The following is a 15588-nucleotide window of genomic DNA, read 5'->3' on the forward strand; positions in this document are numbered from 1 at the left end:
GGACTTATCGATATAACACGCCCAACCCGACGTTGAATACCGCCCTCGTCACACATTCTGCTGATACGCGGATGATGTTTTTATTTTATTTTATTTTTCAATTCAAAGTCCATGTCCTATTAAGAGTTATACTCTATGGAGGACAATACAATCTAGTCTAAGGGGCCCCCGGTTCCCCGAACGCATCTCTGGGTGCGCGAATGCCCTGGTGTGAGGTGTACCCCCACCAGTCCGCCGTTCCCGCCGACCGTTTTAGACGCGCCACCCATCGAAGATGAGATGACTCTAATGTGCGTGCAGTGGGTGCGTGAACTATCATAAGGAACTGCTGACGCGTACTCGGATGATGTTTGATGGCACTAACACTGGGTAAGACACACTCCGTCGTAATTAGCCACACAGGCTGATGGAAATGAATTTTTAGTCCAAACGGCACTGCGGAATTTATGCCACAGAAGCCGGCAGAACTCGCGTTCGCTTCCGAATTCATTTCTTACTGGCTTTACTTCGTGCGCACCGGCGATCAGAATACTTACAAGCTGGACAACTCTCCGGTGTGGGGGACGTACAATGAGTCTGACCCAGTCCGGATGGTCTTGATGCAGCACCCACTAGAACTTGACGATCGTCAATGGTAGCTATATGGCGGGATAGCATGTTCCGGAGACTGTCAGGTGTGCATTTACAATTAGCAAGGCGGAGGTTTGTCAACAACAGACAGGATCGTAGTGACTTGTCCAGTTTCGCGTTTGGGTCAGAAGGTAAGCTGCTTGTACGCGCTTGCTCGTTAGTTACTTAGTCGGAGTTCTTTTCGAGTTCCTGCCTTCCTCTAACGTCGTGTGGGTCATTTCTGTATTATCTAGTGTATATTGTACAGTGGTGAGCGAAACATGTAGTGATTAAAAACTAGAAACGACAAAACATGAACAAGTACGAATAAATAGTATCGATTACACAGCGCATGCTCCCCCTCCACAGACTCGAGTTCCTTGGTCGACGGCTGGTCGTGATTCACTGTTCCGTATGCCGATGTATTGTCTCTGTACGTGAGCTGGGATACATGCACTTCCAAAGGCTTCATAACATACTGCTGCGAGATTCCTCCCGCTGTCCCACTGGTCATCCCTCCACGGGTCGAGATGTAATTGTGAGTTGTTTTCTTGTTGATTGCGATGCGGATGATCACCATGTAGAAGGTAATTGAGATAATCGGCATGATCTAATTAGCGAAAGCTCAGTAATTTTCGATAACAGGCGTTAGCGGCGGAAATCACCATGTCTAGCATAACATACTGTCCGTTGTTCCATTCAACGAAACACACTAGTGCCGAGAGCAGCGCCACAGAGTACAAAACGGCGGCATCCACAAGCACGCGCAGTATCGGCATCATACTGCCCTTCGTAGCACGAATTGCAGAGACATTGCGTTCGACCATCCAGATGCGATATCCCAGAAGTCCTGGACAAACTAGTATTGGGCCCGGACGTTATGCTCAGGCAGAAGCATGCTTACCCGAAGCCGATAAATTGGTTGCAAGTGTCAAGGCATAGAATGTTGTGATCCATTGACCAGTTGCTTTAGCGAAGATGTTTCCAGCCTCACTAGTCGCTTGTGAAACGCTATGGACCGCAAAAAAACCAGACACTTCGATAGAACATCAGACAAATAACTTCCTGGGCACAATTACGACCTAACCTGTGCTACCGAGCCACAGCACGCTTGGTATGATGATAATCAAGAGAGATTTCCAAACGACATAACATCGATAAATCTTTTGCCAAAAAGACTTTTCATAAGCCAAGAAGGTTGCAAGCTTGGAGTTAAAAAAACAGAACCCACCACCATCCCATCGCCGAGCATAGTCTGCAAGGTGTATATCACATTCTTGTTCACAAATGTATTTTGGGCAACGTCTGCGAAGAACGCCGGTGGCCCCCCTGGAAATGTATCGCGATACGTCACAAGTCCCTCTTCGATACGAATGACATCTATGACCATGTGCTTAGGAGACTTGAGCAGATGATTCTGGATGTAAGAGGCGAGAAGCTAACAGCGGTACTCAGTATCAACAACAGCACTGCCACAACAGCGTTTGTGCGATTGATATCCTTTAGGCGACGTTTGTAGGTCAATGCCCAGATGGTACCCATAAACATGAGAACGGAAAAGCCTGAACAATCCAAGCTTGGTGGGTATGGGATGGACATAGCCATTGCGATGCTCACCATATAAAATTCCTTCCATTACTGTAGACACTACAGCAGAAGTATCCAGTGGGATGCCTCTTGAAGCCATGGCAAAATGGATTTGCCTGGGGGATGTACCAGGGGTGGGTACCTTCGCAGCTTCATGTCAACTCAGCTTTAAAGGTCCTATAAATGCATTAGGAATAACACCAATGCCTTCGAAGTTCGCAGCAATTTTTGTTAATTCCATAGAAACTGAACTCACGATGGACACGGGGAATGGGGTACGACATACTGTATTCAGCATTTCATGAGATGTATATTTGCAGCATCTGGCAGAACTTTCTGTAATTTCCTCCCATGATCCATGCCCCACGTGTGGTAGTGCTTGATCTAAATTGATTCGACTCCAAAGCCATTTGAAGCTGCGTCGGAAGCAGCCTGAGTTATCTTCATCTTGGCATTCAAATCAGTAAACTACAATTGTGTTCTCAGCACTCACAGTGTGAACACCAAGACTCCTCTAGTGACAGTTCTGACCACAGACTCGGACAGTGTCCCATGCACTAATGTTTCACGTGACGTTCCATTCTACTAGTTCTCACACTCTCCGTTAAGACTTCGGGCCTCGTGCACAGATCCATGATACCGTATGCCAATATGTAGTACTAGTATCGAGCTTGTGCATGCACCCCCTCAAGCCCTTGAAGACTGGTCTTCTGCCCCTTTTTGAAACTTCGCATTTGCATACCCGCCACCAGCCACGCACTTTGGCCCGATGCCCGGATGGCCTGCATATCACTTTATGTGCTGCCTTCAGGCGGATGCGAATATAACGGTACGACCTTCCTGCATTTCCGTATCGCCTCATTACCGAGAGTCGAGGGAGGTTTCTGCTTTGGACTCGTGGTCGCAACGACAAACTGGGCATGTTACAAGTTTGACCAGCACCTACTGAAAACTTTCCCAAGGTGCTGCACGGAAACCTCTCGAGTCTCGCTCGAGCGCTCGGTGCGTGATCCGCATCGTTGTGCGCAAATTCTGATTTCGCACTCTGCTTCAAGATGCTGGCAAACGCTTCACCTTTTGGGCCTTGTCACATCAACCTATATCTGTGGTCACTCCACTTTCTTCCGAAATCCACACGTGGCTTGGTAGTCCTTTCAACCCACCATCACCAAGCCCTGAGATACCGAAAGAATCCAAGTGATGAAAACTCGTCGCGCCGTAGGACTGTGGTGGCGATAGATGCTGATGACGACGAGCAAATTTGGGTGACTCACAAGTTACAATTAAGTGTCTACGGAGCCTTTGAATTTGTACATTTCCTAATCTCAGCCAGGAGGGGGACAGCGGAGTAGAGGCATTGCATGCTGCGGCACAGCAGGGCAATGGAACATCAGAAGGTCAATGGCTATTGTGGTCTTCCATCACCAATACAAAGTACTCACGCCTTTAAAGCATTCAAAAGATCTGTCAGCGCAACGAGAACATGTTATTGCGCGAGGGAAATCCGTGCACATCCACCGAATCCTAGATTCAAAAACTTTCGAGGAAATTCTCGATGCACTGGCGTTGACAGGCTTCACTATCACCCAACTTCTTGAAGCGGTACAGGTACTTGCTGTTCTGAAGGCTCATCACCCCGACTTCGGGAAGACAAGGCAAACATTGTAATGGACTTCACAATGTAAGCGATCTGGAACTGGCACTGTGGTAATGCGAAATTGATGAAATATCGTCAGTACGGCGCTCCAACGAATTCTAGTTCCTCCCCACAACGGGCGTTCATATCATGTCTCAATCATGTGCATTTTCCCCATGGTCGTCTATGCGAGCGACGTGCCTTGGGAAGCAAGTCCAAAAGTTCAATTACTTGCGGTCATGGCGAAGGTCAGGGAGCAATATCTGGTCAGGTTGTCCAATGAGCATCTTCCTCACATCGGATCCAGCCAATATTTCCAAGACAATCCAAATGCGCTGGCGATCACAAACCTCAAAAAGGTCGAGGACAGCCTCCCTCTCAATTGGCCCTTAGGATCTGATAACCCAATGATACATATTTTGGACATGAGGCTTGGGCTTAGATTGACAAATTTGATCGTCCGTGCGCCGACCCATTTCTATAAACGGATTTCGTTCACCATGCACTGCAGAATGACGCACATCTAGCCCTTGCGGTCTGAACTACACGTTCATCTGGCTGTGAGTCGATTCGCGGGATTGGAGATGCAATTGACCAAACAATTCCTATATAGGTCTGCGACCGCCGACGTGTACGACAAATCATACATGGAGGATTTCGTAGATAACACGATCGCCATTGCGCTCTCGATCATTGACCGAGACACATAGTGTCGCCGGTGAGATTAGATCTCGTGGTTCACGAAGGCTTGTGTATTTGTGGGGGCAGGTAGGCGCATGGCTAATCTCGGTATCAGGAACCAGACCCCGCACCGCCCTGAGACTTTGCTAGTCACCTTCTCGTCAATGACATGGTTAAGCGATGCATACCGTCTCAAGCGGCCACAATAACAGCCTAAGCCGGAGGGATGATGTAAAAATGCAGAAATCAACCGATCAACGGGTCACCTGGGATCGACGTCTGCACTGTACGGCGTCGCAAAGAACACAGACACTGACGGCTACCATTTAGCGTTCGGGCCCGAAGTCGACGACAGCCGACGGGTTATAGCAATAACTTACGACAAGTCAAAGTATAAATGATCGACGACATCGGCAGTCGATGTCAAAATGTCACGAATGGTGTCAGTAAGGACTCAGTAATATGGTTAAGATACGCATAACCAATAGAGATCGAACGCGTGGTATATGTAGGCCGTGAAGTCTATCCGTCACAGGAACCTAATCCGAAATGTCCGATACAAAGCTTCAGAGTCCCCTGACCCGTGTCCATCCGTGCTCAAAGTTGAGACGGGACGTGAATGTCGGCCTGGACACATTTAACGCATTTGTGTTGTACCGCGACTCCGAGCCGCTATCAAGGGGGTTATCCGTTGGTTTCCTTCCTCGTTAAGAAGCATGCCGAATTTCAGGCACCCTCACAGCCAGATGCCAATTGGGCTTCGTTCATTATTCGCATGATGAGTTCGGCACGATAGGGTCAAGTTTGTATTACATTGAAATGATCCAATTCTTCGGCATGTCGCCCCAATGTCGCCCTGTATCGTTAGACTAGTACTGTGTACCAGTTCATGTCAAGTAATGGCCTTCCGCAATGCGCCGAGCCGCAGGTACGTATTTCGCTCATTGCCAGTGCCAGTGGGTTTCCTATTGGTCCGCTTCAATTTTTCAATCTTTGCTTGGCTCACGTACGATCACGCTGCGCGATATGGCTAGAAAGAACATAAAGCTTCATTCAAGCCTCATTTCTGCGGAGGCAATGCGGGTCCAGGAGTTAAAACGGGTCATGAGGATGATGGACTCCAGGGAGAAAGGACGGAGAAGAGGCCGAAAGAGGGTACTGCCATCACTTGTTGGCCGTAAAGCCCTGGGCCTTTTGCTTGATCGAACAGAAAGTCAAGGCTGGATTTTGACTAGCAACACCGAAAGTGGATTGTGGCTGTGCAAGAACCGAAATAATGATTTGTGGGGTCGTCGGATTTCCGCATGTTATAAGTTGAAGGAGGTAAATCAAGTTTTGATAAACCTACCGCCATCACCCCGCCCATTATCATGTCTGAAGAACCTGTTCCGATCCATCCTGTAGCTCCCCGCCTCAAGGGTGGTATCAAAGTTCCTCACATCGGTCCCGATCTTGCAGCATATCAGTCTGCGCATTCGGAAACTCTCGGCCACGAGTCTGATGCATGGTGGAGAAAGGCGAGCTCGTATAATTACTTATTTCTATGTCGCATTTATTGATGGACCCTTTAGATGGCCCGTGATACGTTGCACTGGGACCGTCCATTCCAGACCGTTCGTGCTGGTGGTTTTGAAACCGGCGATATCGTATGGTTCCCAGAGGGCGGTCTCAATGCATCTTACAATTGTGTTGATCGATGGGCGTTCAAACACCCAGACAAAGTAAATATTGGCCCATCATCTTATCGCAAATTCTATTTGATCTTACTTCTACTTTCTGTCAGACTGCCATTATCTACGAGGCGGATGAGCCTGGGGATGGCTGCCTCGTCACCTATGCGGAGTTGCTCCGTGAGGTCTGCTCCATCGCAAATGTTCTGAAAGACCTTGGCATTAAGAAGGGCGATACCGTTTCTGTATACCTGCCGATGACCTGGCAATCCGTTGCTGCTTTCCTCGCTTGTGCGCGAATTGGCGCCATTCACTCGGTAGTCTTCGCTGGCTTCAGCGCAGAGTCTCTCCGTGATCGTGTTCAAGACTGCAAATCGCGGGTTGTCCTCACCAGTGACGAGGGCAGGCGTGGTGGCAAGTCAATTGCAACCAAAGCAATTGTTGATGCTGCCCTCAAGGAGTGCCCTCTGGTTGAACATGTCCTCGTCCTCAAGCGCACCGGTGGCCAGGTGCCATGGCTCGAGGGGAGAGACAAATGGTGGCACGAGGAGACCGCTAAAGTCCCTAATTACTGCCCTCCCGAGATTATGTCATCAGAAGACCCACTTTTTATTCTCTACGTCAGTGGTTTCTTTTCCATGTATTTTTGCCTGGTCCTAATTTTTTAAAATCTATGTTTAGACTTCTGGATCCACAGGAAAACCCAAGGGTGTCGTTCATACCACTGCCGGGTATCTCCTTTGCGCCGCCCTTACCGTAAAATACGTCTTCGATGTTCACCCAGATGACAAGTTCGCCTGTATGGCAGATATTGGTTGGATCACTGGGCACACCTACATTGTTTATGGACCACTCGCAAATGGCGTCAGCACTACCGTCTTTGAATCGACTCCGGTTTACCCCACACCATCCCGTTACTGGCAGACTGTCCAGAAGCATCAGCTTACCCAGTTCTATTCTGCACCTACTGCCATTCGTCTCCTTCGCAGACTGGGTGCTCAGCACGTGGAGAACCATGATCTCAGCAGTTTACGTGTCCTTGGCTCTGTCGGTGAGCCTATTAACCCCGAAGCTTGGAACTGGTACAACGAACATGTTGGCAAGAAGCAGTGCGCTATCGTCGACACGTTCTGGTAAGTTGAATTCCCGAACTGTCCGGGGAACCATGCTTAGCATCCTCCTCAAGGCAAACTGAGACTGGATCCATCGTCGTGACCCCTTTCCCTGGTGCAATTGAGACCAAGCCTGGTTCTGCAACCGTTCCCTTCTTCGGTATTGAGCCTGCTATCCTGGACCCTGTCTCTGGAAAGGTATTCGAATTAATATATTTTGTTTATTTATCACACTGACAAAATCCGACAGGAATTGGAAGGAAACAACGTCGAGGGAGTCCTCGTTCTCAAGCAACCTTGGCCTTCAATTGCCCGTTCTGTGTACAACGACCATAACCGTTATCTAGAGACGTACATGAAGCCTTACGGTGGAGTTTTCTACACGGGAGACGGCGCCGCACGCGATGAACATGGTTACATCTGGATCAAGGGCCGTATTGATGGTGAGGACGTCCCTTGGATGATGTCCCGCCTGTAATAACCATTCTGTAGATGTTATTAATGTCTCTGGACACCGTTTGTCAACTGCTGAGATCGAGTCCGCCTTGATCATGCACAGGGGTGTTGCTGAGACTGCGGTTATCGGTACTGCTGATGAGTTGACGGGTCAGGCTGTTTACGCCTTCGTCACGCTTAAGCCGTAAGTCCTTCGCCCTCTCGCTGAATGAGGATTGACTGGTTACATCAGGGAATTCACGCATGATCCTAATGACGAGGTTGCCCTGGTCAAGGAGCTCGTACTCCAAGTGAGGAAGGTGATTGGTCCCTTCGCGGCACCCAAAAAGATCTTCATCGTCAGTGATCTGCCCAAGACTCGCTCCGGAAAGGCAAGTCCATAGCTGTTTTTTCCTTAGCGATCATTTAATGGCCCGTGTGTCACTGTAGATCATGCGTCGCATCATGCGCAAGATCGTCGCCGGCGAGGGTGATCAACTCGGTGATCTCAGCACTGTTGCTGAGCCTGGTGTCGTCGATGTTATCAAGAAGAAGGTTGCAGAGAGTACGTAAACTCGACGATGAAAAGCTTGTATATTGTAACTTGTTGTACTGATGGATGTACTTTTTCGTTTTTTATGGCCCGCATACCCATACGTGATCGACAGTTTGTACAGGTAGATAGGCAGATGTTTGGTAGATGTATACAACAGGAACGAGGTTGATTTTATCATTGGCGAATGGGTTCGTAAATGCCTGTGCCTAGCATAGCGATCCCGGTTGTATGAGTCCTTCTAGTGAAGTGCACTTGAACTCTGAATCGATCATACATCCATGCTTGAAGCGTAACAGTGTGGATTATGTACATAGGAACTCGGAACGGAGTACCTCACATGTTCACCATTAACTAGGTTCGACTCAGGCTGCTGTCAAAAAGTTGCCGATGGTCTTAAAATAATACTCTCTATCTTCGTAGAACGGAATGTGACTTTTCTTAAACTTGACCCACTTAACCTTCGGTATCTTCTCGATGAAGGGCTTAACCACGAAATCCTGCGCCCCCTCCTCATGACCATTGCAAACGAGCGTCGGGCAAGAAATTCTGTCAAGGCGATCGGTAACATCCCAGGTGATCAACGAACCCGTGAGATTAAACTCCGAAGTTCCGAACCTGATCGTGACTAGAGTGAGCATGTATATACCAATAAGCTGTTAGCTGCACGTTAACGCACATTGTGGTATACACAGTCGGATTTACATCCATATCCGCGAAAGACTGATCAAGCTCTGCCGGCCAAGGGATCACTTGGCAGGAGTGCTTGTTGTAGAACTCCTTCATCCCTCGCTGATACTCCTCTGATGAGGTTGTCCCGTCCCTCTCGTGCCTTTTCAACATCTCTCTGAAGTCCTCCGGAAATTTATTCAGCCAATGGTGCATGCTCTGTTCCCAGAGCTTCAGAGAGGGGGCAGCATTAGCGATGACTGAGGCGGCGAAGACCAGGGCGGTGCTGCGCGGATGCATAATCGGCTGCGAACATGCCTCCCCAAGAATGGCCCTAGAAGGTCAAAATTGTCTTTGATTTTGAGGTGTGTGAGGAGGATTATCGAGCTCATTGATGAATAGCTCTGGCGTCCAGAAGTCGGCGCCCTTGTCGGCGATATGTGTAGACCTCCCGGTGCCTAACTGATCATAGAAGACCACAGGAATGTTATATGTGGTGAAGATTTCTGCGTGCGACTGCATGTACACATGAGACATGCCTGGGCCACCGTGAAGAGTGACAAGTGGTCGAATGCCTGGTATCAGGTCTCCGACAACCTTGTACCAGGTCTGGTAAGTCTCTTGTCCAACCTGGAAGTCGAGAAATCCTGTGACATCAATCATGACATATGGATGCTGTATGACGGTGGGGACAAAAAGGTCAGTTAAGTGGTTTCAAGGTAGTTTTATGGGCAGATAAGAAGTTACCCACATCTCTGGCCTGGGAATTCGTCGAGGGCATGGAACACATGTCTCACTTCATTCCGATGAACCAACTTGACATAATTCCCATGTGTGTCCATTATCAAAATAGCCCAAGACAAGTAACAGAAGCTCCCCACTTGAAAATAAAAATCTCTAGACTGAAATGAAGCCCAGAATCCATAGAAATGAATAGAATCAGTCTACCCTCAAAAAATCCCCGATAGCCTTGAAGTAATACTCCCTATCCTCGAAGAAGGCAATATGACTCTTGGCAAACCTGACCCACTTAACTTTGGGGATTTTCTCGATGAACGGAGCCACTACATAGTCCTGAGCTCCCTCTTCGGGCCCGTTCGTGACGAGAGTAGGGCATGAAATGCGATGGAGACGGTCGATTACAGACCAAGTTCTCAATGAACCAGTCGAGTGAAACTGTTCGGGTCCCGACCTGAATTTTAGGAAATCAAGCCAGTGTCATACGGGAGAGATCAGAGTACTTACATGGCATTCGACACAGTGGGATCCTCTTCGGCAGAAGCGAACGAAGCAACTAGCTCTTCGGGCCAGGGTATCGTCTGGCATGTGTGCTTGTTCAAAAAAACTTGTATGGCTGCTTGGTACTCGGGTGATGAGAGGTTGCCCTCCCTCTCATGTTTCAACACCATCTCCTTGAACTCTGGTGGGAAAGCCTCCAAATATCCCCGCATACTCTCTTTCCATAATTGCTCTGAGGGCGGCGAGCTGGATATGACTAGACGATGAAGTCCAGGAGGTTGACGCTGGGCGACATAGTCAGAAGCCAGCATCCCTCCCCATGAGTGGCCCAGAAGGTCAAAGTCACTTTCGATACCGAGCTGTACGAGAAGATTGTCGAGTTCATCCATGAATAATTCTGGAGTCCAGAATTCAGAAGGTTTGTCACGAAGATGAGTGGATTTTCCGATGCCGAGTTGGTCATAGAAGATGACTGGGATGCCATAGAGAGTATAAATCTCTGTATGCGATATCATGTAGATGTGGGACATTCCAGGACCTCCATGAAGCGTAACAAGTGGTCGTTTGCCCGACTTCAGGTCACCAACAATGTTGTACCAGGTTTGGTACGTCTCGTCACCGACTTTGAAGTCGACAGTGCCCGTGCTGCTGTTCATTGGTAGGGTAGATACCGGTGGTGTTATCTGTAGTTATCGTAGGTGAGTACATCGTTCTTAAACTTCAAACTTAAAGTCGTGTGTGTGTGACTCCCTTGGACATGTGAACGCAAAAAGATGTCCATGGTGGATATTTCCGCACCGTGATTGATCCGCAATCATTGCATATCATTGTGCATGTGTCTTCAAAGTTCAAGTCAGTGGTCTTTGGCTAATGTCGAATGTACGTGGCACCAATTGAGGCCAGCTAGTTTTCTAGGTCACCGTCTGGGCTAGATTCGAATTCCACGTTTCGGTTTCACACAGTAACTCTTTCAGTGTGCAAACTGCGGTCCCTGGATGTCGGTCTTAACCTTGCCAGCCTCGAACTGAGCCATGCCATCACTTCAAGTATTTCGCCGTGCGTACATGCAAGGCTATGGTTCAGATCCAGGTCCTTGGCGTTATCGTATTTTCCCCGAACATGAGCTACGCGCTCAGATCCTGAAACGCTGCACAACTAAAATCTCAAATGACGGATGCAGTCTTAGTGCCTTTTTCCAGCCTCACGTTGGTTCGGTTAACGAAGATAGATCTCTGATCCTGGATTTAAGCCTTCCAAATGGTATCTGGAGTTTGACCGCTGTCTTCGATGGTGCGTAATATGAGGCATGACTGATACTTCACATATGTTTGATTAATAGAATAATCACCTCCTATATAGGTCATGGAGGGCACGAAACAGCTGACTATCTTGTCGCTGAATTACCCTCCTTTCTAATAGCTGGATTGTCGCCTACAGTGACCAACGTGGAAGGGCGTTTCCGATGCTCTTACCAGAGCAATTTATGACTTCGATGAAGCAATGAAACGAGATCTCCTCGAAATATTCCCAGAAGGAATCGATGAGATAGCTGCGATGCCACATGCCATGATCAAGGCGCGGGTCAACGACCAGTGCTCTGGAGGACTGAATCATACGAAAGCCCTGCGTTGCATGAGGGGATCTACGATCATATTAGCGCTCCTTGACCCTACAAAGAAACATCTTTGGGTGCTAAATCTCGGCGATGGCGTAGCGGGTAAGACGAGGTGAGGTTTATAGGTACAGGCGGAAATCACTGACACTGACTTTTGAGTAGTACTTGGAAGTAGACGAGACGCAAGTTCACCGTGGAATACATCCATATTGAGCGATAATCACAATGGCAACAATCCTTCTGAGGCCGATCGCATCAGACAGCAGCATCCTGATGAACCAGAATGCATTTTCGATGATAGAGTTCTCGGCAACATTGCTGTCACGAGAGGTAAGTCTCCCGAATACACCGGGTCAGTTGTTCCCACTCAAATGCGGCGTCAAGCTGTTGGCGACCACGCCTTCAAACTCCCTGCCGTCTACACCGAGAAAATATTTTTAAATGTAGAACCGGGATTTCGTGTCCCCGCTGCGATCGAGTCATTCATTCCACGCAATCTGAGCCCACCATACGTCTCGAACCTTGCAAGCGTTCGTTACGTCAACCTTCATGTGCAGTCAAGCTGTGACTACTTTATCCTGATGTGTTCTGATGGGCTGGTTGACCTTTACATGGATGATCCGGATCGCGCGGAATCCCTTACATCTCTCGTCCAGAGGTGGGTGGAAATAGTAGGTGGCGTTGTGAGAAACGACATACAGGAGGCGATGCTGCGCTTATTAAGACACGCTTTGGGCGCAGAAGACATCGACAGCGTCTCGCGTATGCTTACCGTAGAGATGCCTGTCACTTATATGGATGACACGACTATCGTCTTACAAGTCTTGTAGTATCCAATACGAAGGCTGGTGCATGTAGGGGTAACAAATGCGGAATGTACAGATGCCAAGTGCCAAAAATGCTACGTCTGCAAATAGATAGAGGTCAGGGAAAAATCGAGTCGTGCATCATCGCAGATCCACGATCTCTAGCGGGATGTCTTTCATTTGCACATGACCCTTGTCTGCGTCCTAAACAACCCATCAGTAATTACGGACGAACGGAACCACTCCCGAAGTTACGCACAGTGTATATCGGCACCTCTGGGTGAGGGTGGAAGGCTTCCTTAACATTGCAGTCCAAAATAGTTTGCAAGCCCGGAGGGTCGGTGAGGCGGAAAATTCCAAAGCTAACCATGAAAAATTCAGACGGCATGAGGATCTTTTGAACCATACGGTACGCACTTGGGAGTGAACTTCGGGGCGCAAACAACGGCAAAAGATTCCGGGAGCATGCGCTGAAAACCAGAATGTGTATGCAGATCAACCGATGACATAAAGCCTTCATAGAGAACAAAGTGAGCGGGAATATTTTGAGCTAAATTTATGGACTCACAGGATTGTGAAGGATGTGTGTGAATCTAACAGAGATTGTTAGACACCGAAAAAACAAGACAGCCCCAGGAAACCTACCCATCCCAATGTAATCAAAGATCGTTCTTCCGTGAATTGCAAGACGAGCTCTTCCTCATCCATGGTACAGGTATCACTTGTTGAATGCTGCCTGGGAATCAGGAGTGTTGTGACAGTAAATTTATTTCCTCTATCTTTTCCAAGCAACAGCCCACAAGTTTCGCGATTTCGGACCGTATTCAGCGATGCGATAGACAAGAACCGCGGAAGGCATTCTCGTGGCAAGCTCACAGTTTTCAGATCGGGTACTCGGACGGGATCGCTGGCTTTACGGGTAATCCGCGCGGATTCTTGGGAAGCAGTCCGGTAGCGGTCACCATCGATGTGATGCAGGGGAGGGGGTGGAGGCGGAGGCGTAGCCTGAGGAGCTCGTGAAAGGGAAGAATATGGTGTTATAGAATCAATGTATGCCCCAGAAGGCGACCGTGTCGTAGTCTGAGAGTATGGGTATGGCGCGGGCTGGCTTGGCAGGACAACCACAGATGGATTAGGGAGCGGGTTAGTAGACGATTGAGAAGATTCTGGTACGAAAAGAAGCGAGGACCGTCCAAGATTGGTGGGCTTGAGAGTAGGGTAATTAAACATTGATTGCAGAGAAGGTGCATAGCCTTGCTTGAGCTGGTGTTGCGACATGAGTTCTGGGTATTGAATATGTCCGTCCGGTGGAGCAGGAGATGTCGTAGTTACTGGTGGAGGATAAGAGGGGCTGATGTACAATAAGATACGCTAAATATCGACACGAGAGAACACTCACGGCTTCAAACTCGTTGGAGTCGCGGCGTGGTTCCTGTAGGAGTAAGTCAACAAGCATAGGTAGGTAACGTACAAGGATGCTGACCTTGTTGGGCTTTCGATAGGCATAAGAAGAGGAGCAGCGTCTTCATAAAGCTGCGGATCAACGAAAGATGAACGCTGCGAGCCGGCTGCGGACGCCGCAGGCATGGGAGAAGGAACAAGACTACGGCGAGCCTCCCGTGCAGCAAACTCTGCTTCTTCCTGGCGTTTCAGAATACCCTCCTGTTCCCGCCTGCGTCTTCGTCTAACTTCATCTTGCTCGTCTCTTCTTCGTAAGGTCTTCATGCTTCCTGAACTGGTCACGCTCTCCCCGTCTTTCTTCCGGGCTCAGTGGGGTACCAGGCTCAGAAGGGGTGCCTTCGTGCTGGTAGTACGTCGAATCGCGCAGCTGCGCATTCGCGGCCCGCCTAGCAGCCGTCAAGGCATCTTCCTTTTTCCTGCTCCCAGTGTCAATCTGTAGACGCGGTGGCTGTGTCTCGACTGATCGCATAGAATAACGCGCCTCATCTCCTCTTCGCTGTTCCTCACGTTTTCGGTCAGCATCTTTGCGAGCTGCTTCTTGTGCCAGCCATCCAGAATCGTCATGGGGAGAGCGTCGGCCATCGTCGTGTCGTCTGTACTCCGTGTGCCTGCTCCCCTCTGCGTAATCGCTGGATGACGATGGCCTGCTAGATTCGATATTTTGTAGTCTCCATCGTTCATAACGGTCGACGATGATCGGTTTGATTTCACCAAGATCAACAAGAATTTGATGACCGTTCTGAATGGGGAGTCAGAGAGAGTTACACGAGTTTACGAGGGATAGATGAACAGCATATCGTGCTTTAACAAAGTTCATGATCGGAAGAAGAAATAAAAAATGCGGCAGGCACGAGTTACTCACAAGACCAAGATTGTGGCGCTGCGTTGGTGACAGCAGAGTATAGTACTCCTTGTGCATCGGAAGTTTCTCAAGAATTATCGTCGCAGATTTCGCATATTCCATGAAGGCTTCCTCAAGTTCACCAGCCTCGGCATAAGCTCTGCCAGCCTTCCGGAAGCCATCTGCTTTCTTCAGCCATTGCTTGAGACCTTTCGAAGGATCCCAGAGGTTGGAAAGAGCACGTTCTGAGAGCTCTGCAATTGTTGACGGTCTCCGACTGGATGGACTCGGTCGCGGAGAGGGTCGGAGCACGTTTGCATAAGGTGAACTCATGATGAAACGAAAGCAAGAGCATCTAACCAGCAACGCAGCGTAGTGTCCCGACCAGAACGTATTTACCGTATTTAGAACAGAATGCTTCCGTGTTACTGTGGCGGTTCTGGAACTTCTGGCTGATTCTCGCCAGCACCTGGAACTAGACAGACAATTGACCAACAACGTCCAGTATGTACTACATGTGTTCATCAAATTTCTTAATGAACAACCATCATACGACTTCTTGCGCTAAACCGCATCTTGGCTCCGAGGTCGATCTAACAATACACTCCTTTTTGTCAACTGCCCATGATATAAATTTTCAAAATTCCCATGTGAACGTAACAAAACATGTCGAA

General features: G+C 48.7%; 8 protein-coding genes across 8 annotated transcripts; 4 read left to right on the forward strand and 4 right to left on the reverse strand.

The window, feature by feature from the left end:
• Nucleotides 1-109: 109 nt before the first annotated feature.
• EDB91DRAFT_1349673 (uncharacterized protein) lies at nt 110-830 on the forward strand. Its single transcript, XM_041326031.1, has 2 exons — nt 110-369; nt 425-830. Exons 1-2 carry the CDS (start codon nt 344-346, stop codon nt 636-638), a joined length of 240 nt encoding a protein of 79 aa, XP_041172924.1. The 5' UTR covers nt 110-343; the 3' UTR covers nt 639-830.
• Nucleotides 831-859: 29 nt separating this feature from the next.
• EDB91DRAFT_1252708 (uncharacterized protein) lies at nt 860-2296 on the reverse strand (the record flags this gene model as incomplete). The annotated part of the gene is made up of 7 exons (XM_041323543.1): nt 860-1219; nt 1275-1459; nt 1514-1645; nt 1697-1787; nt 1841-2002; nt 2053-2171; nt 2227-2296. The coding sequence occupies 7 exons, from the start codon at nt 2294-2296 to the stop codon at nt 860-862; spliced, it is 1119 nt and encodes a 372-aa protein (XP_041172925.1).
• A 1658-nt stretch (nt 2297-3954) lies between these two features.
• On the forward strand, nt 3955-4359 carry EDB91DRAFT_1059613 (uncharacterized protein; the record flags this gene model as incomplete). The annotated part of the gene is made up of 1 exon (XM_041314266.1): nt 3955-4359. A coding segment is annotated over one exon (405 nt), but the record flags the coding sequence as incomplete, so codon positions are not given.
• Nucleotides 4360-5806: 1447 nt separating this feature from the next.
• EDB91DRAFT_1157477 (uncharacterized protein) lies at nt 5807-8568 on the forward strand. The gene is made up of 9 exons (XM_041319670.1): nt 5807-6030; nt 6085-6234; nt 6297-6803; nt 6865-7316; nt 7370-7493; nt 7546-7738; nt 7788-7935; nt 7984-8122; nt 8181-8568. The coding sequence occupies exons 1-9, from the start codon at nt 5884-5886 to the stop codon at nt 8301-8303; spliced, it is 1983 nt and encodes a 660-aa protein (XP_041172927.1). The 5' UTR covers nt 5807-5883; the 3' UTR covers nt 8304-8568.
• EDB91DRAFT_1157480 (proline-specific peptidase) lies at nt 8556-9498 on the reverse strand. The gene is made up of 3 exons (XM_041319671.1): nt 9401-9498; nt 8963-9238; nt 8556-8901 (listed from the first exon to the last, which is right to left on the reverse strand). The coding sequence occupies exons 1-3, from the start codon at nt 9487-9489 to the stop codon at nt 8649-8651; spliced, it is 618 nt and encodes a 205-aa protein (XP_041172928.1). The 5' UTR covers nt 9490-9498; the 3' UTR covers nt 8556-8648.
• Nucleotides 9499-9891: 393 nt separating this feature from the next.
• EDB91DRAFT_1059582 (proline-specific peptidase) lies at nt 9892-10847 on the reverse strand (the record flags this gene model as incomplete). The annotated part of the gene is made up of 2 exons (XM_041314261.1): nt 9892-10144; nt 10198-10847. The coding sequence occupies 2 exons, from the start codon at nt 10845-10847 to the stop codon at nt 9892-9894; spliced, it is 903 nt and encodes a 300-aa protein (XP_041172929.1).
• A 264-nt stretch (nt 10848-11111) lies between these two features.
• EDB91DRAFT_1157485 (phosphatase 2C-like domain-containing protein) lies at nt 11112-12710 on the forward strand. Its single transcript, XM_041319672.1, has 5 exons — nt 11112-11481; nt 11551-11646; nt 11669-11908; nt 11969-12136; nt 12191-12710. The coding sequence occupies exons 1-5, from the start codon at nt 11223-11225 to the stop codon at nt 12634-12636; spliced, it is 1209 nt and encodes a 402-aa protein (XP_041172930.1). The 5' UTR covers nt 11112-11222; the 3' UTR covers nt 12637-12710.
• On the reverse strand, nt 12711-15489 carry EDB91DRAFT_1157489 (uncharacterized protein; the record flags this gene model as incomplete). Its single annotated transcript, XM_041319673.1, has 10 exons — nt 12711-12816; nt 12872-12974; nt 13030-13126; nt 13181-13205; nt 13258-13963; nt 14012-14044; nt 14096-14320; nt 14349-14812; nt 14936-15242; nt 15485-15489. 10 exons carry the CDS (start codon nt 15487-15489, stop codon nt 12754-12756), a joined length of 2028 nt encoding a protein of 675 aa, XP_041172931.1. The 3' UTR covers nt 12711-12753.
• Between the last annotated feature and the right edge of the window lie 99 nt (nt 15490-15588).

Source organism: Suillus paluster (assembly GCF_016628075.1).
Source record: "Suillus paluster strain FC165 chromosome Unknown EDB91scaffold_72, whole genome shotgun sequence".
Lineage (NCBI taxonomy): Eukaryota > Fungi > Basidiomycota > Agaricomycetes > Boletales > Suillaceae > Suillus > Suillus paluster.